Raw genomic sequence first — 19,201 nt, 5'->3', positions numbered from 1 at the left:
CCAGGGAAGCCCCGATAGTAGCCATCTTAATGAATGTGAGATGGTATCTCATTATAGTTTTGATGTGCATTCCCCAAATGATTAGTGATATTGAGTATCTTTTCATGGGTTTATTGGCCATTTGTATATCTCTGGAGAAATGTCTATTCAAGTGTTTTGCACATCATTGAGTTGTTTTTTTTTTTGGTTGAGTTTTAGTTTTCTATATATTCTGGATACTAATCTCTTTTCACATATATGTTTTGCAGTTATTTTCTTCTGTTGTCTGGATTGCCTTTTCACTCTGTTCATAATGTCCTTTGGTACACACAGGTTTTTATTTTGAGGAAATTTATCTCTTTTTTCTTTTGTTACCTGTGCGTTTGGTGTCATATCCAAGAAATCATTACTAAGCCCAATGTCATGAAACTTTTGCCCTGTGATTTTTAAAATATTTATTTATTTATTTTTGGCTGCGTTGGGTCTTCGTTGCTGCACGTGGGCTTTCTCTAGTTGTGGCGAGTGGGGGCTACTCTTCGTTGTGTGTGGGCTTCTCATTGCGGTGGCTTCTCTTGTTGCGGAGAACCGGCTCTAGGCAAGTGGGCTTCGGTAGTTGTGACACGCGGACTCAGTAGTTGTGGCTTGCGGGCTCTAGAGCACAGGCTCAGTAGTTGTGGCACACAGGTTTAGTTGCTCTGCAGCATGTGGGATCTTCCTGGACAAGGGATCGAACCTGTGTCCCCTGCATTGGCAGGTGGATTCTTAACCACTGTGCCACCAGGGAAGTCCCCCTGTGATTTTTTTTTTTTTCTAAGAGTTTTATAGTTTTAGCTCTTACATTTAGATGTTTGATCCATTTTGAGTTAATTATTATATATGATATTAGGTAAGAGTCCACGTTCATTGTTTTACATGTGGATATCTAGTTTTCTCAGCCCCACTTATTGAAAAGACTGTCCTTTCCTCATTGAGTGGTTTTGACACCTTGTCGAAAATCATTTGACCATGAGAGGGTTTGTTTCTGGGTTCTCTATTTTGTTCTATTGATCTCTGTGTCTGTCTTTATGCCAGTACCACACTGTTTTGATTACTGTAGCTTTGCAGTAATTTGATGCCAAATTTGGTCTTGAAGTGAATAATCTTTTGTACAGTTAGGGTCTATGGTTTAGTTGTATGTGTGTGCTGTTGTGAAAATAAAATAAATTCTTTAAACTGTTCTATCTCTTTATTATGGAGGTGATTGCACAATTGAGTTTGTCACAAGTCATAGGATAGTATACTAGAGTGAATTTTACTGCATATAAAAAGTGAAAAAATAAACAGGTAAAAACAAATTCATTCAAAAAATATGTATTTTGCAAGTTTGACCTTCTGTATAGAGATAAACAAATAGTGAAAAACATGAAATCAATTATCCTTTCTGCTTTCCCAGCCCAAATCATTTTTTCCTCTTGAGGGACTGAAGCCACACACTTAGAAGTCTTAAAGGAATTTTGGTTATACCTTATGTGTTGGAGGATTTGTCTTATTAGTACCTTCTGTTTTCTCTTAAGAAAAAAAGTTACATCAGGCATTGTAGAGAGTCTCACAGAGCAACAGTTCCTATATATATTCTGGATACTAATCTCTCACCTAGGCCGGACAGTGGCACCTGTCCGGCCTAGGTGCCACTGTGCTTGCTTCCAGACATTGAGGGTGGTATTTGTTGCTTGTGCAGTGTGGTGGTCAGCTCAGCCCCCCATGTTGTGGGCCTGGGCTGAATGGGCCGAACTGTGTAGGGAGGTGAACAGTCTGGCTTTACTTGCCCTCTCTCATGCTGTTTTGTTCACTTGCAAGAGCACTATACTAAATTTATCCATTATTGAAAGTTCAGAGTGTGCAGAAATAACTGTGCTTCAAAATAAAACTTCAGCATTGCCCTTTCTCTGTTGGAGCCTCTAAATGTTCATTATTTTCCCCCTTATTTTTTTTTTATAACTATCAAACTTTCTCTGTGTGCAAGCATACCCCCAACTCCATTTCTAATGGAGCTTGAAATTACCATGCATTTCTATTTACTTGTTGGTGGGCTGTCATCTATCAAACCCCCTTTTGATTGGGATTTAATTTGTGCTTTTTCACTGGCTGCAAGTTTGGAGCAATGCATATAAGGTAAATACAGTTTGCAAGGCAACTTTGAGTGTCATTCTAAATATTTGTAACAAAGATTTGGAGCAAGTATTGTATGAGCAGTGTGATTAGATTTTTAAAATTTCTTGTCATCTGTTTAGTAGTCCCATTGTAGTAAAAGAAGAGAGGGGGGCTTCCCTGGTGGCGCAGTGGTTGAGAGTCCGCCTGCCAATGCAGGGGACACAGGTTCGTGCCCTGGTCCAGGAGGATCCCACATGCCATGGAGTGGCTGGGCCTGTGAGCCATGGCCGCTGAGCCTGTGTGTCCGGAGCCTGTGCTCTGTGACGGGAGAGGCCACAATGGTGAGAGGCCCATGTACTGGGGGAAAAAAAAAAAAAAAAAAAAAAAAAGAACGGCCTGCATGGTTACAGTTTGCCTTCATTTAAACCTGTGATTGCCCTTCACCTGTAAGATAACATAACATTTGGGAATATTAGTTAGAACTTTATTTAGATGACACTAAAAGAATACAGAGGACACTACAGTCTTAGTTTTATAAAATGGACTAAAACCAGAATCCTAAGGGTGACCCTTGGCTTATATACAGTTAAACCTCTGTAGAGACTTTGAAGGTAGACTTTCAGGCATATTAACAATATTTGCTCAACACACCACTCTTTCTAGTGGTACAGAGAAACAAAGAGACTGTTCAAATTCAGAACTGATTAAACCCAATGCTTCCATTCAGAGATAGTTTTTTTTTTTTTTAACATCGTCTTTGGAGTATAATTGCTTTACAGTGGTGTGTTAGTTTCTGCTGTATAACAAAGTGAATCAGTTATACATATACATATGTTCCCATATCTCTTCCCTCTTGCGTCTCCCTCCCTCCCACCCTCCCTATCCCACCCCTCTAGGTGGTCACAAAGCACTGAGCTGATCTCCCTGTGCTATGCGGCTGCTTCCCACTAGCTATCTGTTTTACGTTTGGTAGTGTATATATGTCCATGCCACTCTCACTTTGTCACAGCTTACCCTTCCCCCTCCCCATATCCTCAAGTCCATTCTCTAGTAGGTCTGTGTCTTTATTCCCATCTTGCCCCTAGGTTCTTCATGAACTTTTTTTTTTCCTTAGATTCCATATACATGTGTTAGCATACGATATTTGTTTTTCTCTTTCTGACTTACTTCACTCTGTATGACAGACTCTAGGTCCATCCACCTCACTACAAATAACTCAGTTTCGTTTCTTTTTATGGCTGAGTATGTACCACATCTTTATCCATTCATCTGTTGATGGACATTTAGGTTGTTGCCATGTTTTGGCTATTGTAAACAGTGCTGCTATGAAATAGGGATGCATGTATCTTTTTTTTTAAATCTTTTTGGCCACTCCATGTGGCATGTGGGATCTTAGATCCCAGACCAGGGATGGAACCTGCACCACCTGCATTGGCAGCGCAGAGTCTTAACCTCTGAACCGCCAGGGAAGTCCCTATCTTTGAATTATAGTTTTATCTGGGTATACTCCCAGGAGTGGGATTGCTGGATCATATGGTAATTTTATTTTTAGTTTTCTGAGGAGCCTCCATACTGTTTTCCATAGTGGCTGCACCAACTTACATTCCCACCATCATCTGTAAGAATTAAAAAAAAAAAAGACAGAGGGCTTTACAGAAGAAAAAATTTATCATTTGCATTTAATTTTTGTGATGAAGTAATTTAATCCAATTTAATCTTAGTGTTAGATAACTGATGTAATTCCTTAATTGCTAATTTAAAGGGTAGTTCTTTTCTGGATTATTTCATTTTGGCTATTCCATTTCATTATACTGAGCTGTGGATTTCCTTCTTTTTCTTGTTCTGAGATTTCATTATTAAATACTGTCATAAGTAAGTGGCTCATCAGTTGTATTTTGAAAATGTTTTATTGCTATGTTTTATTTTGTTAGTATTAGACATTATGATTTGAAGAGTGTGTTGAAAGCCTGGTTAATTATCAGATTACATGTACTGGTTTATTAGGTTAGACTGCAGACTGTTCTTGAAACTGAAAGTGCTATGATAACTCAGAAAACGCATTCACTGTGACCCATTTCAAGTTACACGGAGGATAGGAGCCTTTGCTAATAGTCCATTTGCCCTGTGCAACTCTGATACGTGCTTTGTTTCCAAGCAAAGATGCATTGTTACTATTCTCTCATGGTATGTTGAATATTTCATTATGTTAAATATTTCAGTATTAATCTAGACTCTTAATCATGGTTTGTGAAAAATGATAGTGCACTGAATAAGGCAGAGCTGAAAGGGTAGATTATTATTACTGACGAGTCAGTGTTCTTGGGGGTTTTCTGTTCCTGGGGATCTCTAAATTGGCAAAGGTTTCTTATAATCATCTGTTACCATTTTCTTGCTTCCTTGGACCTGGGGTCATTATGTTCTCAGAAAAGCTCTGGACTGACTTTGAAGTGTATCTTTAGAAACCTGTCATTTTGCACAGAAGTGGATAAGTGAAATGTGAGCTTGATCCCTTGGGAGGAGGGGAAAAAACTCAAGGAAATGGAAGATGGCAACCCTTGAGAGAAATTTAAGCTTCTTTGGTGTCATTAAGACCTGTGAAAGAGGTAATGTTTTCTAGGTATCTTTATTGAGTTAGGGTCTAAGGTTGTGTTTAGTTTGCTGTATCTCAATTGCAGGGGGAAGGGTTCAGTTAAATACAATGCATTTATTAATCCTGCCTTTTTTTTTTTTTTTTTTTTTGCTAATCTATAACGGGAGAGAGATTTCTTTGCACACACATCGGTGTTGCTAGATGAAATCTAAAAACAGTCGAGCCAGTTCAGTTAATCATTTATAGAATGTTGTTAGATGAAAGTTACCATGCTCAAAAAAGGCATGATCTCTGTACTTAAAGGAGCTCTCAGCTTTATGGGAGATGGACACACTGTTATCGTGCTATGTGGCAAGTGCTGAAATAGAGATGTAAAGTGATGGGGGAACCCAGAAAAGAGGGAACAGCTCTTTCTATGAAAGCAGAGGATATTTGTGTGAGCCTTGAAGGAAGATGGAAGAGTCTGGAAGAGTCTGGAGGGGTGCTCTGGGCAGAGGATAGGGGTTATATAAAGGTCTGGAGACTTATACTATCTGGAGAAGAGTTTGGAGTAGAGGCAGGTGATGAGGTTGGCAGGCCATTGTGAGTAAGGTTTGTAGGAGTTTCTGCTTCATCCTGCCTGTGGTGGGGAAGCAATGCCAAGTTCTTTTCAGAGGAGAGTCAATTCCATGACAGTGATAACTGGGGCTGTCTGGAGAGTGATTGGAAATGAGAAGACTCCTGAGAATGGGAAGGGTTAGTAGAGTGAGATATTTACTAAGATGCAGAGGCGGGGAGGGAAGAGGAGGAAAGGGGCCTAGAGTCTCCTTCTAGGGGACCTGGTTTGGTGGAGCTTTGGTAGGGGGAGATGAGGAAGGCCAAGGGGGAATAGATGGGGAGGAAAATGCTTGGCTCGAGCCTTGTGGGGTTTAAGGAACTGAGCTCTGCGGTCATGTGCGTGAAGTCCTTTAGATTGGGAAAGTGCTCCTCTGGCCAGGAAGGCACTTGCTGTTGGCTTTTGGTCTTTACTATGGTTACTGTAAGAGATGGGGTTTTCTCCTTTGTCTTTGAGGGTTTTTTTCTGGGGTGGGGTGTGCATTTCAGGATTTCTCAAGTATTACAGAATGGTATTTTCAAGTTAAGAAAGATAACTTCCAGGGCCTTCTTAATTTCTTTGCTTATCTTTTAGCCTTATCTTCTGCCATTTCACTATCTGTCTTATATTTTTCATTTACACTTGTGGTTCTTGGAAGGTGCCAAAATTCTCTGGTCCCTTTGCACAAACTGAAACAACCGCCCTCCCTCCCTCCCAGTACATCAGATCCTCAGTGAGGACTCTTTGGCCATTGGGGATTCCCTCCTGGGTGCTCCTCTTTGCACTGGTGGTTCACTGTACAACTCTATACTTTGTTTTATTGTAACTATTTTCCATTCTAGACTGTGAGCATTTCCCCCAGCTGTTTTTGAAATTCTTCAAACGTACAGAAAAGTTGTAAAAGCGTAATACAACGAGCACTTGATTCTTCAGTTTACCTAGTTTCATCAATTGTTAACATTTTTCAAATTTGCTCCATTACTCTATGTAAACTTTTTTTCTGAGGAGTTTGAAAGTAGACTGCAGACACCAAGTATTTCACCCTTAGGTTTTTTGGCATGTAACTTCTAAGAGTAAGGACATTGCCTTACTTAACTACACTATATAAGAAATTTTACATTGATAATAGTAACATGATTTCTTTTAAAGAGTGGTCCAAGAACCAGTGTCTGCTCTCCCTAGGAACTTGTGAGAAATTCAGACTGTTACGTACTACCCTAGACCTACTGATTCAGAATTTGCCTTTTAACAAGATGCCCAGAAATACTGATCTCATGTACAGTCCATATTCATATTAAATTCCACCAGTTGTCCCAGTGATGTCCTTCATAGTTTTTTTAATCCAGGAATCAGTAAAAGATCCCATACCTCATTTAGTTGTTGCATTTCTTTAGTTCTTTTTTTTTTCAAATTATATTCTTTTTAAAAATATATTTATTTATTTGGCTGCACAAGATCTTAGTTGCGGCATGCGGGATCTTTGTTGCAGCATGCAGGGTCTTTTTAGTTGTGGCATGCGGGGTCTTTTTAGTTATGGCATACGGGATCTAGTTCCCTGACCAGGGATCGAACCCGGGCCCCCTGCATTGGGAGCATGAAGTCTTAACCATTGGACCACCAGGGAAGCCCCCTGTATCTCTTTAGTTTTGATTTTCAGTCTTTTTTTCCCCCATGACATTGACACTTTTTTGAAGAGTTTAAGCCAGTTTTATAGAATGTCCACAGTTTGGATTTGTCTTATTATTGCCACTTTTGGCAGGAACAGTACATGTGTGATGATGTACTTTTCTCAGGGCATTGAAATGATTGTCAGGTTGTTCTACTGGTGGTGATGCTAAGTTTAAACACTTGTGATAAAGTGGCATCTGCCAGATTGTTCCATTTAAAGGCAACTTTTTCCTTTTGTACTTAATAATTAATTGCTGTGATGATCTGGTAGGGATTTCTAATTAGTCTTTGTGTCCCTGGCACCTAGCAGGATCCCCAGGATGTGGTAATTGGTCAGTCATTGACAAGTGAATGACAAACTAGGTCATCAAAGGTATACATTACAAGTTTTAGAGATAGTTTTCTTGCTTTCTTACTCAGTCTGGGTAACTTCCTATACTCTAGTTAAGTTCCGGCATCTTTTCTCCTGGCTCTCCAAGAAAAGTACAGTCCTCTTCTTCCTGCGTACTTCTCAGCTGTGTGAGAAGTTTCTCTGCCTTTTAGTCCCATTGTTGTAAAACAAAACCCTCTTTTTTCTCCCTTTGTCTCTTTTCTCTTGTGCTTCCAGTCCACATGCTGGTTTCATCTTTGTTTTTCAGACCAGAGTCATCCAGTTTCTTATGGAAACAGGGACTTCCTGTGTAGCCATAATCAGTTGCCTGTTAGAGGGCTTAGTGCAATTTTCTCTTAAACACTTCCTTTGTTGATGGTCTCAACCATGTCGAGTGGAAGCTAAGTAAACGAACACAGATATCCAGACCACACTGCAGTTACTTCAGCAGCTCTGGAGCTTGTTTTTGTTTTTTCCTTCACTTGATCTCTCTCACCTCTTCTTGCTCTATGCTCCAGCCACATTGGCCACCGCTTTCTCTAAGTCCTGGGAGATGCTGCCTTGTCTCTGTTACCTCTGCCTGCAGCGCTCTTCCCCCAAATAATTCACTTGATTGGCTCTTCCTTGACTTTCAGATTTCAGCTCGTGTTACCCAGACAGAAAGGCCCTGGAAGGACCCTACCTAATTGCATTACCATTATCCTGCTTAATTTTCTTTCTAGCACAGATATTGTCTTATTTGTTTACTTATTTATACTGTTACTACAGCGTAGTTTGACGAAGGCAGAGTTTTTGGTCTCAAATAGTGTCTATACAGAGAAGGCACTAAAATATTTGCTGATTGAGTGGCTAAATGGTGGACTGAACATTGTTTTTTTTAGGTTTACCTTTTGTCCTTTGCTTAGTGCTCTTGGTAATCATTGTGTCTCCTAATGCTTGTGGCATGGAAGTTCTTTCATTCAGTTGTTCCCTGTGTTTCCCCCGTTGCCTGTTATTTTTTTTTAAATACGTATTTATTTGGCTGTGTCGGGTCTTAGTTGCGGCTTGTGGGATTTTTTGTTGGGGCGTGCGGGCTTCTCTCTAGTTGTGGCACACGGGCTCTGGAGCTCGCGGGCTTAGTTGACCAGCGGCATGTGGGATCTTAGTTCCCCGACCAGGGATGGAACCCGAGTCCCCTGAATTGGAAGGCAGATTCTTAACCACTGGACTGCCAGGGAAGTACCTCCACATTGCCTTTGGTACTCTAGAGAAGATAAGAAACAAAATGAGAGTGATGGTATGTTTTATTATGATTAAAAATAATTATCTTTAAAAAATAATTATAATAATAAAAGTAATCATAATTATAATCTTAAAAAAATAATAAAGATCTAGCCAAGTGTCCTTTTTCTTATAGATCTATATATACCTGGAAGTGGAGTGACAACTTGTACTATGTGCCATATAAGTTCCTGATATAAAATGTATTTGTATATGAGTTGATCACTGGTTTATGTAATCCAGTATTCTGCTGTAGATGGAAACTTTTTACTTTGATTGTGTTTTGGCTCTCAGGTTTGACCAAGGCTAAGCATTTTTTTTTTGGACAATGGTATTGTACTTGTGATTAGAAAGAGACTGTGCTTTTTTTTGTGGTGGTTGGAGGGAACAGGTTTTCTTTTTGTTTACATGAATCTGTGCTTTTTTTAATATATAAATTTATTTATTTTATTTTTGGCTGCATTGGGTCTTCGTTGCTGCGCACAGGCTTTCTCTAGTTGCAGCGAGCGGGGGCTACTCTTCATTGCGGTGTGCAGGCTTCTCATTGCCGTGGCTTCTCTTGTTGCGGAACACCGGCTCTAGGCGCGAGGGCTTCAGTAGTTGCAGCACGTGGGCTCAGTAGTTGTGGCTTGTGGGCTCTAGAGTGCAGGCTCAGTAGTTGTGGCGCATGGGCTTAGTTGCTCTGCAGTATGTGGGATCTTCCCAGACCAGGGCTCAAACCCATGTTCCCTGCATTGACAGGCAGATTCTTAACCACTGTGCCACCAGGGAAGTCCCTGGAGTGAGTTTTAATTATAAAGGTTACCTTTTTTTTTTTTTGACAGTAACTGGGAGATTTGAGAGTTGAGATTCCACCAGCTGTGGTAACTCTGTTTAATGCAGATGCAACCTGGCATCCCTACGACTGCCCTGAGTAATCCACAGTCCTATATCTTGTGCACTGTGACAGTTAACGTTACTGTGGGTACTTTAATTTCTAAATTTCCTAATTTGCATTTAAATGAACCATTCTAACACTGCATTAACTTAACCTTGCTGTTTAAAAAAAAATTGGCATTTAGTAGCTAGGTGCAGATATTCTAAAGCTTTGGAGCAGACAGATTTTAAGAATAATGTGGCCATTCTGTTGTAAATGAACATTTAATATTTTTGGAGAAGGTATATAGCTCTTTGCACAAATGAGACAGTTTGCCAACAATCAGCCTTCTTGGTTCTGATGGAACTATGCTTTTATTTTCTGCTTGTTGCTTCTCCATTTCTCTTTCTGTCATGAATATTGCTAGTCACATGCCCACCGTCTCTGCCCCTGTCTGAATTTATAGTGAACTTTTGCTTTATAGCCAGGATTGCTATTTATAAGGTAATGAAGACTGAGTAACCACAGTTTAACTTTTTATTTCATTCCACTAAGCGTGATCCCTCCTGGAAAAACCTAAGGTTGCTGTAATTCATTAAGGTTGGCTGGCTCTAGTAGGTTTTGTAATAGGTCTTGTGAAGGAGTGCTCTGTAAGTTAATTGGAAAACTAGAAATTGCCAAGAGTTTAAAAGTTATTTGTTTAGTTACTTTAAACAATGTCATTAATTGTAGAGAAGCAGAAGCTATGACTAAGATTGAAGCAGGAACTTTGTCTTGGTAGGCTTGTAAATATTTCAAAATCAGATTGCATAAATTTAATTCAACTAATACTGTGTCTGCTCTGCATAAAGCATCTTTGCATAAAGTACCTTGCTAGCAACTTAAGGCATATAAAGAAACATAAGCATAGTTATCAGGTTAAAACTTAAAATACAGGTAGGAATACCACAGGCTAAACCTGGGAAAAATCAATTATGTTTAATGAAACACTTCAGAGGCTACTGAGAGACCATTTAAATGAAGGGAATACTAGAATTTCAGAGCTGGAAGGACATGGAGCTTAGAATTCAACCCCTTTCATTTTATAGATGAGAAAACTGAGGATCCAGAAAGGTGAGGTCACTTGTCCAAGGTCAGAGAATAAATAAATGACGAAGCTGGTTCCGGGAGCCATGTTCTTTCCAGAGAACGTATTAGATTTTATTTATTTTTAAAATTATTTTTAAACTTTGAAGAGGTCAGTATTCTTTTTTTTAAAAATTAATTTATTTAATTTATTTTTGGCTGCGTTGGGTCTTCGTTGCTGCACGTAGGCTTTCTCTAGTTGCGGTGAGTGGGGGCTACTCTTCCTTGCAGTGCACGGGCTTCTCATTGCAGTGGCTTCTGCTGTTGTGGAGCACAGGCTCAGGCACATGGGCTTCAGCAGTTGTGGCTCATGGGCTGTAGAGCGCAGGCTCAGTAGTTGTGGTGCACGGGCTTAGTTGCTCTGCGGCATGTGGGATCTTCCCAGACCAGGGCTGGAACCCGTGTCCCCTGCATTGGCAGGCGGATTCTTAACCACTGCGCCACGAGGGAAGCCCTTCATTAGATTTTTAAATGTTCTACCTCTGCTGTTTGAAATCCTTGTAGGGTTGGAGTCACCAAAAGCATAACTTGATTCTGTACTATAGTTTAATAACATTTGGTGTCACTCTTGGAGGGGCCTTTGATTAAAGATGCCTCACAAGGCAGTCTGCTTCCATCATGGTTATTGAAAGACTTGAAAACACACTGAATGGGTTCTCAGTTCTCAAGTGTCAGTATATTTCAAGTTTCTCAATGGAAGTGAGTGATTTGAGTCTTTTGTCTTAACACCTCCCTCCTCAGAGACAGTACTTAAGAGGATGTGGAGTTCTGGGATGTGGAATCAATCAGAAAGGACTTCAGGGGAGAATCTTGTTTAGTGATTGCAAAGTGGTGACCAACAGGGCAAACATAGTACTCAGATATGAGTGTTTGTCCCATCCAGTGGTAAAATCTTTTGGAACAAGTTTCTAACATTAAAGTTGGGAGATTTAATGTAAAAATCTGCAAGTTTGGATCTCTTAAAAAATCGAATGATCTGCTAACCAGAGGTGTGCATGATAAAGATTGCCTGGAGCTCATGGGAAGCTGGGCACATGCTTTTCCCATTTACCAGTCCCTAGTGGGTCTCCCCAGACCCAGAGAGGTCAGGGTCGTTTGCAGTTCATTAGTGTGCTTACACTCTGCCTTCTTTTCCAGTTAATAAGAAAGTGAAATTATTTTGTAATTGGGAAAACAAAAGACCCAAAAGACTGTTTTTTTGATAATTTAAAATTTATTATCAATCAACATGTGTACAGATCATCAGGGGACTCTTGTTCTTTCTCTAAGGCAGTCCTAATTTTTCTCCAAGTGTCTGAAGCCTTTTTCCCCGTTACTGGACTGGTCCAGTCTTCCCAGGCTCACCTTGGGCAGCTTGCTCCCTCTTTGAGTTATCTCCAAACAGCTTTTCTTCTCCTTGGCAGCTTCCCTGTGGCTTGAGACCTTGTCTCTCAGCTCAGGACTCTCATCCTCTCCAGTTTTGCTCATTGGGCCTGAGCAATGGATTCTAAAACCATAAGAATGCATGTGTATGGTGTTTGGATCTTGTTTGCTGGTTTTCAAAAGTAATCAAGTCCTCAGGCCAGGTGCCTTTCCTCAGGCAGGGGTTGGGCTAAGTGCTTTTCCCTGAGCTCCTTTTGAGAAGGCTTTTTATTTCAAGAAAAAAATGAAAAGGTGTATTTCTTTGGGAAAGTGAATTGTTGTATGTTGTACTTGTTTAATAATTAAAATCCAAATGTGACCACATGTCTTCTTGCAGCTAACTTCACTTAAGTTGTCTTTTGACTCCTTCCCTCTGCAACCTTTGAAAGATTTTCTGTTCTGTGTTGATACAGTGGCTGGAATGCTAGGATACAGAAATGTGGGATCCATGGGGAAAAATCATTCCTTCTGAAATGTCTTATCTTTGACATTTGATGACATTTGCTTGAGCTGTTGTCAGTCCTGTAGCAATCTAAAGGACTCCCATCTCCTAGGGTTTGCTCACTTGGGCTGATGTTTAGTGGGCAAATAACCTTTAAAAACCAAAGTGTAGGCTTGACATAATATGAGTGTAGAGAGCAAATTTGCCCACTTGAAATGAAACAAATTCCCTGGAAATGGGCATTTTGTGTTACCAGATTAAGCAAATCCACATTCCTTTTGGCATTCCATCTTCAGCGATTCTAGAATTTTTAGATGATGCCTCCAGTAATATTTTCAGCTATATCTGAAGGAGTCTACCTGTTTGTGCCTCAAGCACGCATATATGGGAGAGGATACAAACATATTTTTTATAGTAAAGTTGTTAGGAGTGTACTGGTCACAGACATGCGCAGTTCTACCTTGTCCTGGTCATTATTCAAATATAGGATTTAGATGTCTGATGTTGCTTTCTGTAGGGGGTTTAGAACTGTGCTGTCCGATAAGGTAGTCACTGGTGGCTATTTAACATTAATTAAAATGAAATAAAATAAAGATAATCAATTCTCAGCTACACTAGCCACATTTCAAGACATCTCTCCCTCTCCTCTCCTCTCCCCTCCCCCTTGTTCTCTCCCTCTCCTCCTCCCTTCTCTTCTCTCCTTCTACCCCTCCCTTTCTCCATACTGTCTCTCATTTTCCCCTTCAATTTCCCTCTGTTCCTTGTCTTTCTCCTCTTCCTTCTTTTCTTCTCCTTCCCACTCTTCCTCCCACTTTCCGTTCTTCTCTGTATATATGCATATATTTAATACATTAGTTTTTTCTAAACCATATAAGAATAAGTTGCAGACATCATTCCCATTACATGTCACAAGGACATAGCTACAATATAATGACGGGAATTTGAAAAGTTAACATTGATACATTACTATTTATTATCTATTTCAGAGTCCCTGATCAAATTTTATCAGTTGTCTCAATTTTTTTTTCCTCCTAATCCAATTTTCAGTCCAGAATGACTGCATTTAGTTTTCATGTCTTTTTTAGCCTCTTTTAATTTGGAAGAATTTCTCAGCCTATCTTTGTTTTTCCTACCTTGACATTTTTGAAGACTGTAGCTAGTTATTCTGTAGAATATCCATCACTTTGAGTTTGTCTGATGTTTCCTCATGACAAGATTGAGGTTAGATAATATTGGTAGGAAATACCACAGAAGGTGATGCTGTATCCTTCTCAGTGCATTGTACCAGGGGGTACATGATGTCCATTTGTCCCATTATTAGGGATGTTAATTTTTGTCACTTGGCTAAGGTGGTGTTTGCCGGGTTTCTGTACTACAGAGTTATATTTCCCCTCTTGGTAATCAGTAATCTGTTGGGAGTTACTATGAGACTATGTAAGTACTCAGTTTCTTAGTAAACTTTTCATCTGTTTGCTTTAGCATTCTTTGGTAATTCTTGCCTGAATATTATTATGATGTTTCCTAAATGGTGATTTTTCTAAATATGTTATTCCTTCCCTATTTGTTGGTTAATTTCCTATTACAGAGGAACTTTTCTTCTCTTTTGTTCATGTTAGCGTGGACTCATTCAGCGGATCACAGTCTGTTTAATTTAATGTTCACAAAAGCCATCTAAAGATAATGATAGTCTAGTCTTTTTTTCTTTATTATTATTTTAATAAATGTATGTATTTATTTATTTATTTTTGGCTGCGTTGGGCCTTCATTGCTGCACGCGGGCTTTCTCTGGTTGCGGCGAGCGGGGCTGCTCTTTGTTGTGGTGCGCGGGCTTCTCATTGCAGTGGCTTCTCTTGTTGCGGAGCACAGGCTCTAGGTGCACAGGCTTCAGTAGTTGTGACATGCAGCCTCAGTAGCTGTGGCGCGTGGGCTTAGTTGCTCCGCGGCATGTGGTATCTTCCCGGACCAGGGCTCAAACCCGTGGCCCCTGCATTGGCAGGAGGATTCTTAGCCCCTGCGCCACCAGGGAAGACCCCTATTATTATTATTATTTTTCTTTTTTTTTTTTTGGCTGCATCGGGTCTTAGTTGCAGCACACTGGATCTTTGTTGAGGCATGAGGGATCTTTCGTTGCGGCTCGCGGGCTTCTCTCTAGCTGTGGTGCATGGGCTCCAGAGCGTGTGGGCTCTGTAGTTTGTGGCACTCAGGCTCTCTAGTTGAGACGCGAGAGCTCAGTAGTTGTGGCGTGCAGGCTTAGTTGCCCCATGGCATGTGGGATCTTAGTTCCCCGACCAGGGGTCAAACCTGTGTCCCCTGCATTGGAAGGTGGATTCTTTACCACTGGACCACCAGGGAAGTCCCTGATAGTCTTTTTCTAAAAAGTAAATGATAGTTTTATTTTATAAAGGAGGGAACAAGTTCAAAGTGATTAAGTGACGGTCAAGCCTGCCTTTTGATTATATTGTCCTCCTTACAATTTGTAAAATAAAGATTGTACTTTTTTTCATTACAAAAATAACTTTCTAAATACCTGTCATTTTATAAAATCATAAAATACAATTATAAAAAAGAATGTTAAAACCACTCATAATCCCCAAATCTTAGAGGTAACATCATTGTTAATATTTTGGTTTATATATCCCCCTGTAGTTATACTTCATATTGTTTTCAAAATCCCCTTTCCGTCTTCAGTAGTATGTATTTTGAACATTTTCTCATAAACCTCTACATTTTCCCCATTTTTAAAATGAGAAATTTCAGATATACACACCCAGCCACACACATGTCTTCCATCTAATTTAACATTTATGAATATTTTTTCATAATTCCTTGGTCTCTATGTGTATGTATTTTTACTTTCGCTGAATTTGAAAGTTGCAATCATCTTGACATTTCACCCCTAGATATTTCAACATGCATCTCCTAAAAATATTCCTTTTTCTATATAGCCACAATTCATTATCACACCTATGAAATTGAGCAGTAATTCCATAATATAAATATTAAAAATTTACCAATTTCCCTGCAAATGTCTTCTTAATAGCTTTTTGTTTCAAACTGGGATCCAAACAAGATACATGTGTTGCATTAGATTCTTATGTCTCCTGAGCCTTAAAGTCTGAAATATTCCCCACACCCCCCCATGTTGACTTTCTGACAAGTTAATGTCCTGTTGTCTGGTAGGATGCCTTACATTCTGGATTTGTCTGTTAACCTCATGGTGTTGTTTAACATGCATGTGTATCCCCTGTAAACTTCTATACTTCATATAAACTTGCAATACAGTCTAGGTTAGGGTTTCTTAACCTGCATTGAATTTGAATTGGAAAAATTTTGTCTTTGTTATTAATATTAATAGGAATTTAGCATTTCCTTCTTTTATTAACAATAGAAAACCAACTCCAGTTTTCAGTTGAACCTCTAACTTTGTCCCACTAGTAGGAATCTCAGTGCTTTTCATATATGTAGCAATTGTAATGTATCTTGAAAAAGTGTGTGTTCATTATTACTTTGAAGTAGTTATCAGACTTCTTGACTTTTTTTTTTTTTTAATTTATTTTTGGCTGTGTTGGGTCTTCGTTTCTGTGTGAGGGCTTTCTCTAGTTGTGGCGAGTGGGGACCACTCTTCATAATGGTGCGCGGGCCTCTCACTGTCGCGGCCTCTCTTGTTGCGGAGCACAGGCTCCAGACGCGCAGGCTCAGTAGTTGTGGCTCACGGGCCTAGTTGCTCTGCGGCATGTGGGATCTTCCCAGACCAGGGCTCGAACCTGTGTCCCCTGCATTGGCAGGCAGATCCTCAACCACTGCGCCACCAGGGAAGCCCCTTGACATTTTAAAAAAATATATATTTATTTTTTTGGCTGTGTTGGGTCTTCCTTGCTGTGCGCGGGCTTTCTCTAGTTGCGGCGAGCGGGGGCTACTCTTTGTTGCAGTGCACGGGCTTCTCATTGTGGTGGCTTCTCTTGTTGCGGAGCACCGGCTCTAGGCACGCAGGCTTCAGTAGTTGTGGCACACAGGCTCAGTAGTTGTGGCTCACAGGTTCTAGAGTGCGGGCTCAGTAGTTGTGGCACACGGGCTTAGTTGCTCCACGGCATGTGGGATCTTCCTGGACCAGGGCTCGAATCTGTGTCCCCTGCATTGGCAGGCAGATCCTTAACCACTGCACCGCCAGGGAAGTCCCTTGACATCTTATTTAATATGTTAATGAAGAGCATATATATTACTGCATCGCACATTTGTAAAGTATTTTTATAACTAAATTTCAATATATGTGTTTCTTTGGTAATCCTTTTTTTTTTTTTTTTTTTTTGCGGTATGCGGGCCTCTCACTGTTGTGGCCTCTCCCGTTGCGGAGCACAGGCTCCAGACGCTCAGGCTCAGTGGCCATGGCTCATGGGCCTTCCGGACCGGGGCACGAACCCGTGTCCCCTGCATCGGCAGGCGGACTCTCAACCACTGTGCCACCAGGGAAGCCCCCTTGGCGGTAATCCTTTGAATTATATTTCATGCATTTCAAAAAAGTTCTGAGAAAGGGTTTATAGCTACCCTGTGCAGTACTGAAGCCACTAGCCACATGTGGCTATTGAGCCCTTGAAGTGTGGCTTGTTTGAATTTAAATGTGCCTTAAGTGTAAAACACATCCCAGATTTCCAATACTTAGTACTTATGTAAACGTCTCTAATTAAAAAAAGCTGGGCTTCCCTGGTGGCGCAGTGGTTACACTGTAAAGGTGTATCCTCCCCGCTTTGTAATTAGTAAGTAACCTGTTCAGGTGGTACTTCGGCACCTTACAAATACCCTATTCCCCAATAGCCTATCACCTAATGGTGTTAACATTCATTGATAATCCGTGTTTGAATCAGTTATCCCACTGGGGTTTACAAAATGGTCATTTTCTAATTCTATTCTATATTTATGGTACAGAAATTCTCTTCCCACCCCCTTTCTTTTGAGGATCCCTGTGGTCGTAGGATAGCTATCTAATAGGCAGTTACAGTTATTCTTCTTGATACTCAACTTGTGAATTTAGCCAATGGATCCCTTGGTTCTAGTATCTTGTTGATATGATCTTGTTAGTCTTTGTGTCTTTCCTTGCTTTCTGCGCAACAGGATGTATCAGACCTTTAATAAGCCTTTATTTTTTTTTAAGGAAATAGTATTTAATAGAAATAAAGACCTGGGCAGTGAGAACACTAATTTTTGTTTTTTTCTGAATTTTGTCAGTATAGTTTTTTAAGAGTAGCACAGTATCCCCTTGTGTGGTTGGTTGTGTGATTTATTCAGTGATCTGTTTGAAATTTAGGTAGTTTCCAGTTTTTAATGATTGTATACAGTGCTGATGTGAACATCATTGTATCCAAGTTTTTACATGTACCTTAATTTTTCCTAGAATAAAAATTGAGAGGTAGAATTTCTTGTTCACAAAAATGCACCCTAAAAGGTTTTATATTTCTATGAACAGTTTGTTGTCTGGAAAGTTTTAGTGTTTACTTCAGCTACACGTCTCACCTGGTTTTCTGGTTTTTCTTTAATCTTTGAGGCACTACTTTTAGAAGCAAACACCAGCTGCTTGGTATTTTGGCTGAAGTCTTTTTCCCTTAGTCTTAAAGCCTCTGTCTAATGGAAGTTTACCTTGACACTGATACAGTGATATTTGACTAAGTGTGTGACTTGAAATTTCTTCTGGCTACAAGTGATAATAGCTGTAGGTGCAGAGGGCAGTAGGCTTAAGCATTATGTTTTAATACAGTAAGAGAAGATATTCTCTAAGAATCCATCAAACAGTGAAGTGAGGTTTACCTTTTAGATAATAGTGTACTATAAATATTTTGGAATAAGAAAAACCAGAATCTTCTGTATTAGTCTTCTTTCACTTTAGCTTTTCATCCTAATTCTAAGTCAGTGTGGAAAAACTCGAGGTAGAAGTGTCTTGGTGCCAGAGAAGCCAAAAGGGAAAAGCTCTGTGTTTGGGAATGCCCTCTTACAGTAGCCCTAATGTTTGTAAACTCGAAATCTTAAGTGTAAGAGGTTGTAAGAATTATGGGCCCTCATGTGCAGGCTGGTAAGAATTTTTTTCATCTTGTGATTGTAGCTTTCCTGGTATAAAAGTCCTTAAGTAGGAGAAGACTTGTTATATGTTTCATGTTTGTGTTTGATACTTGCCTGACCTTGTCTCCTTCTCTTTCAGAAATGACTGCTGTCCACGCAGGCAACATAAACTTCAAATGGGACCCCAAAAGTCTAGAGATCAGGACTCTGGCAGTTGAAAGACTGCTGGAGCCTCTTGTTACCCAGGTAAGAATCTGCAAACAAATACGTAGTTGTTGTAACATGATTCCATAGCAATAGGCCCAGGTAATAAACACAGGGCAAGGTTATTTAGTTCAAAGCCTTAATTTGAGTGGTTGAGTTTAGGCTGATAGTAATGAGACAGTTTGGCTCCGCTAATAGTTAAATATTGATGTGTGGATTCATTTAGCCCTTTAGAAACACATTTGCTGCCATTTTTTCAGTCTTACTGGCAGTAATAGGGGCTAGTGTATGTAGTGCAACTAGTACTTAAAAGTATTTCAAAAAAAGATAGGATGCCGGAGCCTTGACTGTTAAGCTTCTTCACCCTGCTTAGCACACCTTTTGTTGTCTAGGATTGATTAACAGGTCATTTAACTTGAGGGTGTAGGTTTGGTATGTTTTGTTACAAGTACAAATATCACAGTGTGATGACATTTCATTAACTGTTAGCAACTAGCTATGCACTTTTAGTGTTTTGGCACATTTTACTCCTGTGTGTGTGTGTGTGTGTGTGTGAG

The 19,201-nt window shown here is 40.0% G+C and overlaps 1 protein-coding gene across 1 annotated transcript in view; it reads left to right on the top strand.

The window, feature by feature from the left end:
- Window positions 1-19,201, top strand: part of CTNNA1 (catenin alpha 1) — a 177,855-nt gene that overhangs the window by 8,075 nt on the left and 150,579 nt on the right. Inside the window, exon 2 of the mRNA XM_004282059.4 lies at window positions 18,580-18,686. Within this exon, the coding sequence (XP_004282107.1) occupies window positions 18,582-18,686 (105 nt within the window). The 5' untranslated portion in view covers window positions 18,580-18,581. The remainder of the gene's footprint in view (window positions 1-18,579; window positions 18,687-19,201) is intronic.

This window comes from Orcinus orca, chromosome 3, assembly GCF_937001465.1.
Source record: "Orcinus orca chromosome 3, mOrcOrc1.1, whole genome shotgun sequence".
Lineage (NCBI taxonomy): Eukaryota > Metazoa > Chordata > Mammalia > Artiodactyla > Delphinidae > Orcinus > Orcinus orca.
This window is presented reverse-complemented; position numbering and strand designations above follow the sequence as displayed.